The 13,151-nt window shown below is 38.1% G+C and overlaps 1 protein-coding gene across 11 annotated transcripts in view; it reads right to left on the reverse strand.

Annotated features, from left to right (window-relative positions):
* Positions 1 to 13,151, reverse strand: part of stxbp5l (syntaxin binding protein 5L) — a 195,240-nt gene that overhangs the window by 8,884 nt on the left and 173,205 nt on the right. For 4 of the 11 annotated variants that reach the window (XM_048193630.1, XM_048193626.1, XM_048193625.1 and 1 more), the window contains 3 exons: positions 12,346 to 12,399; positions 8,767 to 8,949; positions 2,068 to 2,166 (listed from right to left, as the gene is read on the reverse strand). In XM_048193630.1, the coding sequence (XP_048049587.1) occupies positions 2,068 to 2,166; positions 8,767 to 8,949; positions 12,346 to 12,399 (336 nt within the window). The remainder of the gene's footprint in view (positions 1 to 2,067; positions 2,167 to 8,766; positions 8,950 to 12,345; positions 12,400 to 13,151) is intronic. The other 7 variants (XM_048193627.1, XM_048193635.1, XM_048193633.1 and 4 more) reach the window with 3 other exon arrangements.

Consider the following 13,151-nt stretch of genomic DNA (forward strand, 5'->3'; position numbering starts at 1 on the left):
TATAGGAGAAAAATCCTTATGCTGTTAAAAAGAGGAATCAGTGAAAGTGGAGTCACTCCATATGTGCGTTTAAATTACATTTAATCCACACCAACCAGAAATTGAGTTATAAAGTGTTAATGATGTGCAGTTGCAAACACAAATTTATCTTGTTTTTAAGATTTGTAATTGAAAAAGTAAAACAATAAATAATGTACATACAGGACAGTGTGGCACATACATATCTATCGAGCGAACACATCTTAAAATTTTCCTGTTCACATGATCAGACATGTCACAGATTTCATTTGCGTACACAGATAACACACAGAACACAATCTCACAATTTCAAACCCATTCAGCGTATTTACCATCTTTTTGACCTTGAATTACTTCCAAGTTCTTATCCACTGCATATTCATATTGCCAGACCCACACATAAAAAAGTTTCTGGACTTGCCTGATTTACACTTCACTCAAGTATTTAAACTATCCTTATCTTAAAATGAAGGATGTGATGGGGGGGGTGATGTACGATGTGATGTACAATTGGTTGTTGTAACTGTCATATCTTCTGTGACATTCACTATCCTGACATGATGTATTATGCCATGCATTACAATAAACAGAATATATTTGATTAGAATTTGTGTGGTTTTAAATTGAGAATCTTGTTTATCCTGCAGAAATGATAAACTGTATTGTGTTTACATAACATAAACGCGTATGAAGAAAATGCTGACAGACATTTGTCAATGTCAAAACAGGGTTTTTGCGTGTAGTGATGGAAGGAAAGTAATTTGTGAACATTTCTAAGCTATATCATAAATGACAAAAGAGTGTGGTATAAGGTATAAATTACAACATTTTAACAACATTTATCATATCACAATGGCCTCTGAAACACAATATTACACCATTTCTAAACCTCTGCTCCAGGGCCATTCTTAGGAAATGGTGCCGTTTATGGCCATGTGTCCCTGTGACTTGCAACTATATGATTAAATTAACATGGTAATGAACATGGTACTGAATATTATATGAAAGATTAATTTCTTAAATGTGTAATGGAAATAAATAAATGAATAATGTTTACCATTGGACTATTCTTTTCTTTATACAAGATGTTCCTCTGTTGTTACAGAATCAGATATACTTATGTTAGCCTCAACGGTCCAACTCTTGTTATAAGAAAAAAATGATAGTAATTAATATAACATAAAGCACAGGAAAACTGACTATACATAATGTGGTGTGATGCAATGATATTTGCTAGCTAAGAGCATTATTAAAGATCGTTGCATTTAAATTCACCACATTCAGTCTCAAAACATCATGAATGTTTAGCAAAACTATGCTTAAGGTTAGTAACATTAGTAAATAACCATATATTTAGCATTTGGATTAATAGAATAAGGTTTAAATGAACAAACAACTGAACAAACAGCATCGTTCCTTGAGAATGTCCGTCCTATGTTTCTGTGAAACATCTTTCTCCCTCTTTCTCCCTTTTGTCTGACACGTGTCTATGAAGCATCATAGATAGCACACATTACTATGTTCTACATACACTAAATTATCCCTCACTTTGAACTCTTGCCATCATAGAAAGTAATTTAAAATGACCTCATAACTTTCACCTCTACATTGATGACAACATTAATGATTGATAATACTGACACGTCTGCAGAATCATAAGATCTCCTTAGACACTGACATACAGAAACTGTTTCCCTGATACAGGTTAAACCTCGCCTTGGACTGAACAGTACAGTTAACTGTTTGTCACACTTAGTCCAGGTCTAGATTTAATCTGTGTCTTGGAGATGTCACAATGCGTGAGATGGACAGACGACTACAAGCCGACAACACTGCAGCGTGAAACACAAAGCAGACATCATTATACTGTTCAGCTGCTAGCAGCTACGGTGCAAATCCAAACCTGAAGATGAAGAGCAAGGTGAACATCATTGAACGTGACAAAAGAGGGGTTCTGACCAAGCGACTATGTGCCACAGGACGGGACGGAGTGAGACGTGACGCTACAGGGTGAGAGGTCCTTGTGACCCTCATAAAGCCCCTCCTTACCTCTCTCGCTCCAGGAGTAGGTGGTGATGTGATGCTCGTCGTGAGAGTACATACTGACTCCGTGTAACTGCTGCAGCATGGCTCGTCGGGACGGATAACCTATCCATCGAACGCACATATGTACAACACCCCAACGGCCACAATCACACACACACACACACGTAAATACAACGATACACAACATATAAAATGACACGTACATACATACATATGTCAAGACGTGTACGAAACAAAAACACGACCAGAACGTCACAGCGTACAGAGAGTGACAGATAAGGAGAGAAAGAGGAAGAGAAAACAGATAAACCAATATGCAAGAAAGAAAGAAAGAGGAGAAAAAGAGGAGGAAGAAAGAAATAGGAGAAAGAAAGAAAGTCCTGACAGGTCGATCTTTTTTTTTCTTTGGAAAACCTGCCCACAACACTTCAGTAGATTCAATAGAAAACAACTTGAAAAAGCATCAGCAGAATGAAATCCTTTGGCTATGAGGTTTGTGTCAAAGTTAGGATGCTTATAGCTGTTTGTGTTTGTGATCCCAATCATTAAAGGGGCAGTTCACTCAAAAATGAAAATTCTGTCATTTACTCACCCTCATGTCATTAGGAACCTGTATGACTGGCTTCAAAATACTAATATAGTGTGTGATGAGAAGATCAGATCATTTGTTCAGCAAAATGAACTAATCTTTATTTCAATTCATTTATTCATTTGAGCAGAGTTATTAAAAAGAATCAAAATGTTATATTTACAAAAGCCAGATTTCCCCAACATGTCTACTTACATCAAATTTGATATTCCAAATTAAGAAATCATGATAATAACAGCCAAAGACAAACTATGAGAAACCACTGATGATTAATTTACCACTCAACTGTGTCTTCTAGTCTGAGTCATTCATTCTTTTGTCATGTGACAGCTGAATAGTCTGAAAAGCTTTTTTGACTTTAGCTTGTTGCCTTAAAGCAGGACCTGTCACAGTAAAATATCATAGTCTGACTCTGCGGGACCGTGACAGCTATTTTTGTAAATTAGAAACAGTTTAACCAATTTTGGATATTTCCTAGACAAAATATGAATTACTTTCGGATTAATTTTGTCAAGGCTTATTGTCTAATGTAACCTAACGCTGGGCTAACTATGATTATGGCTAGCAATGTGGATTATTTTAAGAGACCATTCAAAGGATGGCACACACATCTATCGCTGTATGTTTGTTTAACATTTAAGCTAGCTAGTGCACTGAAAGTTGCCAATTTTCACCTATAAAACAGAAACTTGCTGATTTGTACTAGATAAAACCAACACACCATTACATATGCATCGATTATTTCACCTGATATGAAGTGTGCACTGCAAACACAGTCTGTACACAGCAAAATCCCCAGAGTTAAATCAACTCTGCTCAGAGAACATATGGTCCGTCTCTACAAAGAGTTAAAATAACACTGAAGCAGAGTAAAAATTAATGAGATAATATGTTGTTTGTGGAGTTGTTTATTCAGATATTGAGAGATTTAATGCATTTTAACTTCAGTTGATTTCATCTAAGCCTGTGGCTGGAAGTCATTTGTAGTTATTTTGTTTCTCTTCAGTGATTCTGCTTGTTAACAGCAGGTGTTCATCACTAATGCTCAATCATAACTTAAATAATCACTTAATTATCTCATTAATTTCAACTCTGTTTCAGTGTTACTTTAACACTATATAGAGAGGGACCATATGTAATCTAAGCAGAGTTGATTTAACTCTGGGGATTTTGCTGTGTACGCCGTATTGCTTTCAACCACAATTATCTTTTTGATTTCTGTGAAGGAATGTCTGCCGGGATCTGGTAAAACTTTAGTTTTGAACCAAAAGTCCTGTTCCTTCTATTCTGGCAGCCAAAAACACAACAAGACGACATTTTAAAGTCAAAACCTCAAACTTTTAGCGCGCCTGCTATGAATTCTTATTTATGTTTTGCCTCCAGCTATAGCGGTGACGTCACAATGACGTAGGTCTATACATGGTCAAAAATGATGATTAATGAATCACTCTCAGAGACAGCTCGATACTCCCAAGTCACATAAAAGAGTTCCTAAAAACTGAAAGAACAGTTCATGAGCGACCCATTGCTAACCGCTTGTTAAATCTGATGCCACATGTCACTGTTTTCGGATTCAAAAGCTCTATCAGATGCTAAAACAACAAACATTGCTAATATATACTCGCAGTGTGCTGTAATACTACTGAAAAATCATGATCCTAAACAAAGACTCATATTACTAAGAATGAGAGAAAGTGTAATAAGTCCCGCCTTCTAGCCTGAAAATTTAGCCCCTTTTTTTGTCTTGATTTAAGCGTTTAGAAACAACATTTATGAGACAGTTGTCAGATTTCATTGGTGATTTCAAATATGAAATTTAATTGTAAACTTAATGAACAGTTTTGGAGAATTTGGTATTTCCCCATTCAAACAGATAGGAGCTGCACTTGTATGACTGAAATAGCTGACCAAGAAGCATTTCAAAGATGGCTGCCGAGTAAAAATGACTTAAAGAGTGATTCCTATTTAATGAATCATTAAAATATTGGTGTCCGGGACACCGTGAGCACAGAGAAAGTCGTGCTCACTGTGAATTTTTAAAAGCTTTGATTAAATGTGTGATATGAACAAAAAGTGCTCATATAAATGGCTGCTGAGATAGCTAGTATTCTCATTTGAAATTAGTAGAGGCTTGGACCCAAAAACAGTATTCCGTACATCAGGACTTAACAAGCAAATAGCAAATAGTATGAAGCGTATTAATACTTTTATGGATGTTTGTTGACATTCTTGTGGACATTTCTGGTCACTGTGCTTTCGCAAAAAGCAACGTGAACATTTTTCAGAATATCTTCTTTTATGTTTTATGGTTTGGAACAACATGAGGGTAATTAATGACAGAGTTTCCATTTTTGTGTGAACCGTTCCCTTAATACAGACCAAGACTGACACTAAGCATTCATTTCCCAAACAATATAACAGAACGCAAATTGAACACAAAGCCACAAATCCAATCTCACACTCTCACACAGTGCAAAATGGTCACAAACGAAATCACATATACGTTTTGTGGGAAGACATGCATATTGACCTTTTCTACTGACAGCACCTTTATCTGCGGGGACTGTGAACATAATTAGTCGTATCCATCCTGTTAGCCTGTTAGTGTGAATATTTCATGATAGAGATGGTGAGAGAAAAGATCTGCTCGCTCGTTCTCTCTCTCTGGGACTCTTTTACTGAGGTCACTGACTGTCAATCACCGCAGGAGAGCCAAATGACACACCTGTTATTAGAAACATCAACAATGCCCTCTTTCTTTGGGACATGCAAATGTTTCTGTGGATTTTTTTCTTTTCTTGTTTTTTTCTGATGGATAACTCTGTGATTGTCTTTTCTGTTCCTCTGTGGGTTTTGGTTTGTTTATCTATGCATATATTTGCAAAGTCCTATAGTCAGGGTAACACCATATTTAATTTCTGAAAGCGATGGAACCACGGCTGTGAGGGATGGAAGTACAGTGTTTTCATTGGATTGTATTGTCGAACAACATACTGATTGTTCAGCTGACAAACCATCTTTCAAAAAGACTTTCAGTAGACGAAAACTCCATAAAAAACAGTTTTGAGATGAAAATTAAATGTGATCTAGGCCCATTATACAGCACATATCCCTCACAGCCTCATTTTCATCTGGTGTAAAATTCAATATGGCATCTGACTAAGATCTACTACCCTAACTAAGGTCTTTTACGATTGCGTTTAATCGAACAAATCAGATTACTCAGCATAAAACGATACACATACTTCCGTTATGATGTAACCTGCAGAAAGTGCCCTTTAAAATCAATCAATGAATTAAATGGGATGCGAGTCAAGGAGTCACTGGGATAGCTCAAACTTCCAACCGCTATTTATTGTGATAAATTTCTGTAACTGTTCACATTTTCTAACATTTTGCTTACATCAAGTGTGTGTGTGTCTTTCCACCCTTAATGGCTGTTTATATGAGACTACGTATCCCAGCGTCCCGCAGCTCTCTCTTCCTGTAGCGTGTCTCATTAGCGCCGGCCTGGCTCTCCTCGCTGCTAATTGACCTTTAATTATCCCAGCGACCCCACTGCGGCACCGCATGCCTGTTACTGCAGCGATAGGGACGCACGCCACGCGTTGAGACCAAAGAAGCGGTAGGTAGTCCTCTAACGGACAATAACACTTTTCCGAGTGGGAAGAAAAAAAATGAACCGTGTCTATAACCGGACGGACGTGGATTCATTTGAATATCATGACATTATTCAATTAAAAAAATTCAAGCTGAGTCTGTGCAGAAGGTTTCAGAGATGAATACTGGACTTGTAAAACTGTCAGAATCTCCAGGTGGAAATAAAAAAAAGAGGCGATGGGAGCAATCCCATCATTTTTTCTCAAAAATGAAATCAAATACAGATTATTAGGTTAAAAATGCAATAAAAGCACACAGCACATCTTTCTGGGAAAGATCCAGACACTATGAAAACCTCATGAACCCTGTGACACTATTTGTACGCTGCCGTTCGACTTGGGCTGGTTGTCCTGGTTGGCGCCCTTCATGTAAACAGGATTATGGACACAGATGACGGCGCAGGAGGAGACGCTGTCTATCGCTGCGATTGGATTAGTGAATGACAGGAAGTCGGTGCCCAGTGAGGATATGATGCGTTACTGCTGTACAGATCACGCTAATTTGAACAAGACATCTGCTATAAGGACATATATGACTGACAAGGACAAAGAACTGACATGAGATAAAGGCACACAGAAGTCACGTTTGGCTGTGTGTAAGCCCATGAACAGTTAAAGGGATAGTCCACCTAAAAAATAAAAAGTCATACAGGTTTGGAATGACGTGGGCTAAATAATGACAGTTTTCATTTTTGGGTGAACTATTCCTTGAAATGGGTCATATCACACACATACACACACACACACACACACACACACACACACACACACACACACACACACACACACACACACACACACACACACACAGGTTTGTTTTGCTATCAAAGTGAGGACATTCCATAGGCGTAATGGTTTTTAAACTGTATTTCATGCATTTCCTCATATTTCATGTTTACGTCGTAATACCAGTGTAATACCCATGTCATTATACAAATTTGTGTCCTCATAAATCACAAAAACGCACACACACACACTGAAGTTCAAGGATATGCAGGCGATATATAGAAAAATGGACCTCAGGATAAAATAATAATAATATTATTAATAATAACAACCATTTTATCTACAGTATTTTTTATCCTGAGTTCCACCCTGAAGGATATGCAGAGCTCTTGTAACACACTCACACACTCTAAAATTTAAACATGGCAGGGATATGCAAAAACATTTAGGTATATACTCTGATGTTATGTATTGTCCGTGCATTTCACTCTGGTAAATTCCCCTCCGAGGAAGCAGTCGCAACATTTCATTTCACTCTAAGAAAGATGGTCTAAGAAAAAAGGCCACAACCATAAACGTTTTGTAAACTGAAACCTAAGCTTGCACAGAGACTGCCTACATTAATCTTTTAATTCACATCAGCAAGCCACCTATCAAACGACTGTGTGTAGAGGTGGTAATTAAAAGCATTAAAACAAAAAGTATAATTAGGCTCACAGCAGTGTCTGCCTCAGCCTCCATGTTTGAAGCACAAATATGGTCTCAAACATAAAAGGGACAGAAGATCCCCAAAGCTTGAAAAGCATAGTCGTTTCTGTGAGTCACACTTTGAAAGGTTTGTGCCATTTCTTTCATTCTTTCTTCTTTTTTAGTTTTACTTTTAAAATTACTTCTGGAAGGCTGATTAATAAACTTATTTCATCAACATTCATCCAATTCATCCCAATATTGACTTTAATCAGGATAAATGGGATTTAGGATTAATTGAAGTTTATAACACAAACCTATTATGAGATCACAAAAACTTTTCACCAAAATTTCAGCAAAAATGCAGAATGGTAATTGGTGCATAAGATATTCCGTTACCCCTTTTCCACCAATAAGGTGCCAGTGTCAAAGCCCAGCCTGGTTATATAAAGAAATTGACATAAATTGTCATTCCAAACATATATGACTTCCTCCTTTCCCTGAAACACACAAGGAGATGTTAGGTAGAATTACAGCCGCAGTCACTATTCACTTTCATTGTAAACAAAGATGCAATGAAAGTGAATGGTGACTGAATAGTCTGCCAGTATCAACGATTCTGCCTAACATCCCCTTTTATGTTCCACAGAAGAAAGCCAAATGGGTTTGGAACGACATGAGGGAGAGTAAATGATGATAGAATTTTCATTTTTGAGGGTACTATCCTTTTAAGGATCACAAATGTGGCTCGGGGCGGTGCTTCAGATCCCACTCGGTGTAAAAGGGGTATGCTTCCTATGTGGCATGATAGGGCTTTAGTAATCACCAATCTCTCCAACAGAGTGAAAAACAAAACAAAGAACCCAAAGAAAAGGCAGTGAAATCAGAGCGTCAGAAAACATAGCAATAAAATCCCATACCATCCTCCTTGTATCCCTTGATGAGTGTTAAACATGCAGAAGGGGATGGGGCAGTGGAGGAATACAGGAATAAAGGGTAAATGGAATAAAGGGATAAAGGAGCTGGAGAACAAGCACACACCTTCGGTGAGGGAGGACACAGGCAAAGAGACCTCCATGCATGCGGCGGACTGGGCCTTGCGGAAGGGCGGTCGGCCGGGCCCCCTGCGGGCAAGGCGTGGCCCTTCAGGGCCTCCCGGGACTCTGGCCCTCCCAGATGGACAGGGCTGGGAGGTGGGGCTAGTGCAATGTCCATTCACATGATCTGTAACAACGGGCATAGCATTAGCAAGAAAACCAACTGATATTAGAAAGAGAAGAGTGTGTGAGAGAGAGAGAGAGAGAGAGAGAGAGAGAGTGGTGAAGAGGGCAGTGGGATGAAAACAATGCAGCTGCAAAGGAAAGCAATAAGAGGAAGCGCTCACATAATAGCAGCAATTTGAAAAGGAAAAGGAAAAATCGAAAGGGAAGAAAGATGGGACAAGGAGAGAGGAAAAAGTAAAAGAAGGAAAAGGAAAATGCAAAGGGAAGAAAAAATGAAAAAGGAAGGAAAGGAGGAAAAGGTAAGGGAAGGGAAAAGAGTAAAAGGAAAAGGAAATAGGAAAGGGAAAACGAAAAACGAAAAAGGGAAGGAAAAGTAAGGGAAAAGTCAAAAGGAAAAATGAAAAGGGGAAAGGAGAAGGAACAAAGAAAAGGAAAGTTGCAGGTAATGGTTGTTGTTCAAAAAATTAAGCATTCAGAGAGGCTTTCTCATCCCTTCTCAGCTCAGACACTTGAAAGAGTGAAGGTGGAGGACTAGATTTTACAGAAAAACAGAAGCTTCCATCTGCAATCTGTTTGTGCAGAAAGTTGAGGAAGGTCTGGCTGATTAAGCAGAAACAGACCCAGATCCAAAATCCCTGAATCTAAAGAGCACATTCTTTTAGCAGCACCTCCAACACACCTGGACCAAAGTCTTACTAGCATCTACCTGAGGAGATACTGTAACCTGTAGCCAGAACCTCTCCGACGGAGGTAACTTGTTTACCCTTAGATTGTGACTTAATATTTTCACATTCTAGCTGTATATTTCCTTTCTCCCTCCCTTCTTTATAGCTATCAATCAATTTCATGCCAAAGCAGCCATCCAAATCCAGACTGTCTGCTGTCATTTCATATCAGTAGGAATTCTACTCAGTCATTTTGATATCGCACTGCAGACTTGGCAACCAAAACTTTGACACTGACTCATGATGAAACAAAGCACTATTAAGAACACCATCTGTAGTAAGTTTGTGAAACTTAAATCATCATTTTAAAGACTACATTTGTTATTTCTTATTTTCTTTTTCTTTTTTGTATAAAGTTATACACTAACATTCAACATTTTGGGGTCAGTAAGATTTAAAAAAAATAAATAAATACTTTTATTCAGCAAGGACACATTCATTTGATCAAAAGTGACAGTAATGTTGCACAAGATTTAAATTTCAAATAAATGCAGTTTTTTTCCCTTCTACACAGCAGAAGAAATCTGAAAAAAGTATCACAGTTTCCACAAAAATATTAAGCAGCATAACTTTTTAACACTGTAAATGTTTCTTGAGCAGCAAATCAGCATATTAGAATGATTTCTGAAGGATCATGTGACACTGAAGATGATGCTGAAAATTCAGCTTTACCATCAGAGGAATAAACTACATCTTAAAATATATTAAAATAGAAAGCAATAAAGCTATTTTAATTTAATTTTAATAAGAAAATAAATGCTGCTTTGGTGAGCATTGTCACGATCACCTGTGAGAGTGCCTTCAGCCTCTAGAGGGCACTCCTTCCCGGACTCATTGTTTCACTCATTTCATGAACTACATTTCCCATATACACTCCCTGGACTAATTACCATTCATCATTGCACCCAGCTGTTTTGTGTTTGTTAATTAGTGTTTGTCTATTTAATCTCAGTTGTGTCTGTCCCTGGTTGTGGTTCGTTGTATTTGTTACGTGCACTGTTTATATCTCTGGCTTGTTGTTTTGTGGACTGATTACCTGGATTTTGACCTCTTGCCTGCCTTGGATTACGTTTCTGGACTCCCCAATAAATACTTATGCTGCACTTGGATCTGTTACATCTTGTTCTTGTGCACCCGTGACAAAAAAGAAGATGAGAGTGTAATGCTAAGCAATTTTTATGTCAAGACTAATTCATGGAACTAACTAAAATCCATCACAAGATGGTAGTATCTATCAATTAATCTTCACATGGATTTTCCTGCAAGTCTGATTTTCTGTTGATGAAGATCAGAGAACATCATTTTAGACCTCATGAGAGAGGCAGGATCCACTCCAGAGCCCGCTCCAAAGCCTAAAACATGGAGCCCAGAGCCCGCTCCGCAGACATCCAGAGCCCGCTCCAGCCAGTTACAGAGCCCGCTCCAGCCAGTCTGAGCCCGCTCCAGCCAGTTTCCCTGGCCTGCCCGCTCCACCAAGTCCACTCCAGTCAATGTTTCTAAATGGGTGCAGCCCAAGACAATGAAAAAATCTGAATCGAAGGTTTAGGATAGCAAGGCTGAGGAAGCCCCAGTGCATTCAAGGGGAGACAGTTCTACAGCACAAAACTACATAGAGCGACTCCAACCTATACCTGTAGACTTCCACGCACACTAACCCTCTATCTCAGCCTCACATATACACGCATTACACTCACACAACACTTATCAACTGGCTTTCTAATAAGTATTTATTTTTATGACCTAAACCTTCAAGATGTTTTTAAATTACAAAACGACCCTACAACTCTACTGTGCTTTCAAATATTTTTTAAGCACAAATCTATGCCTTCGAGGATTAGAAACAAACGTAATCATTTGTGGCCCAGACGGTCTATTTTTCATTGTAATGCTGCAAAGCTTGACCTGTTGAAGGAACACTTTCATTATTACACATTAGGTCATGTTTGGCACAAGAAATTGGAGAGGAAATTGTTCAGCTCTCAGAGAGAAGTGTGTTAGTCACAGCCTAGCATGAAACAAAAAGCCAGACAAGAGGGAAGAAAAAGGAAAAGAGAACAAGGATAGATACTCAGAGAAAGAGACAGAGTGAGACAATTCGGAGTATATCCATAAAAGGCTGAAGAATGGTCCAAGTCACGATGAGACAAGCTCGCTTGCAGAGAATGAGCTCATTACATTAGTGCATGTCGTTCAGAGGTAGAGGATGGTCCAATCACAAATGAGCAGGCTTTCATAGAGTTAGAGAATGGTCCAATAGGGTTAGAGCATGTTCTGAGGTACAGAATGACCCAATTACGATGAAGCAAGGCCGCTTAGACGTAAAGGATGAACCAGTCGCGAAAGAGCGAGATTTCAGAGTGATACCTTTCTCAACTTAAAAATGATTATGTTGAACAAACCACCTTTGTAAACACTTGCAAAATGTACACTGAGAAGCATATTTATAATTTAAAAAAAGGCCACACGCAGAAATGTGAGGAGGGAAATTTTGCGCCACTTCATGAATTCAAATGAGAAGAAAGTGAAAGAATAAAAATGCATTAAAAATGAACTTTAAAATGCAAAGACAAGGGGCTTCATCATGTCATTCTCAACAGGATGGAAACAGAGAAAGTTGATGAATCGAAGGCAAGAATAAAGAAAAAGAACTGCTCGCTTTCGGCCTACCGTACCAAGATCAGTCTTAAGATCTGTGGGTAGACTTAACTTTCTGCCTGGTCCCTTGACTGAAACAAAACAAAATAGGACAGGAAGGAGCAATTAATCCATTTAAGAAACCAAAACAAAAGGCAAAAGATGCAGAGGTCAAGAAAATAAAGAGATCAGCTCAAATTAAAAAATAAATAAATAAATCATTTCGTGTAACATGCAGGTGTACACACTGACATGTGACGTTTCATTCGACAGTCATGCCCGATCGCATACTGCCACCAGACAAACAGATTCGTCTGTACTTGTCTTTACAAAAGCAAACGCACACATGCAGAATGCATCTAAGCACAAATGCATAAAACAATAAATCATGATCCATTTTTTATTTTCATTTCCTTCCATTTTGATATGGAAAAACTCATGAATTGATTCAAATAATTCCAAAATATTTCAGAATAGAATGTATGGTCAATTGTACACTATTGAACAGAAACCACACAAAAAAAAAAACATTTACATATGGGCATGCACACACCATTGGCAAAACATAACACACAAAGTTTCAAAATAAAGTGTAAAGAGATCAAATAAAGCAAGGTCAACATTTTGCAAGCATTTTGCACCGCAAAGGTTAGAGTGTATACTGAACTGAATATCAGGAACAATATATGGCAAGATAACTGCTGAAATGGGATTTAACAGAAGAATTCAAAATATATATTTGAGAGTACTAATTCAATATCAGTTTCCATTGCTATGCAGGCAAAGGTTATTAAATATCAGGCATCTTATCCCGAAAAAGTCTCTCAAAGTCTCTTATTTATAT

Source organism: Megalobrama amblycephala, linkage group LG6 (assembly GCF_018812025.1).
Source record: "Megalobrama amblycephala isolate DHTTF-2021 linkage group LG6, ASM1881202v1, whole genome shotgun sequence".
In the NCBI taxonomy this organism is placed as follows: Eukaryota; Metazoa; Chordata; class Actinopteri; order Cypriniformes; family Xenocyprididae; genus Megalobrama; species Megalobrama amblycephala.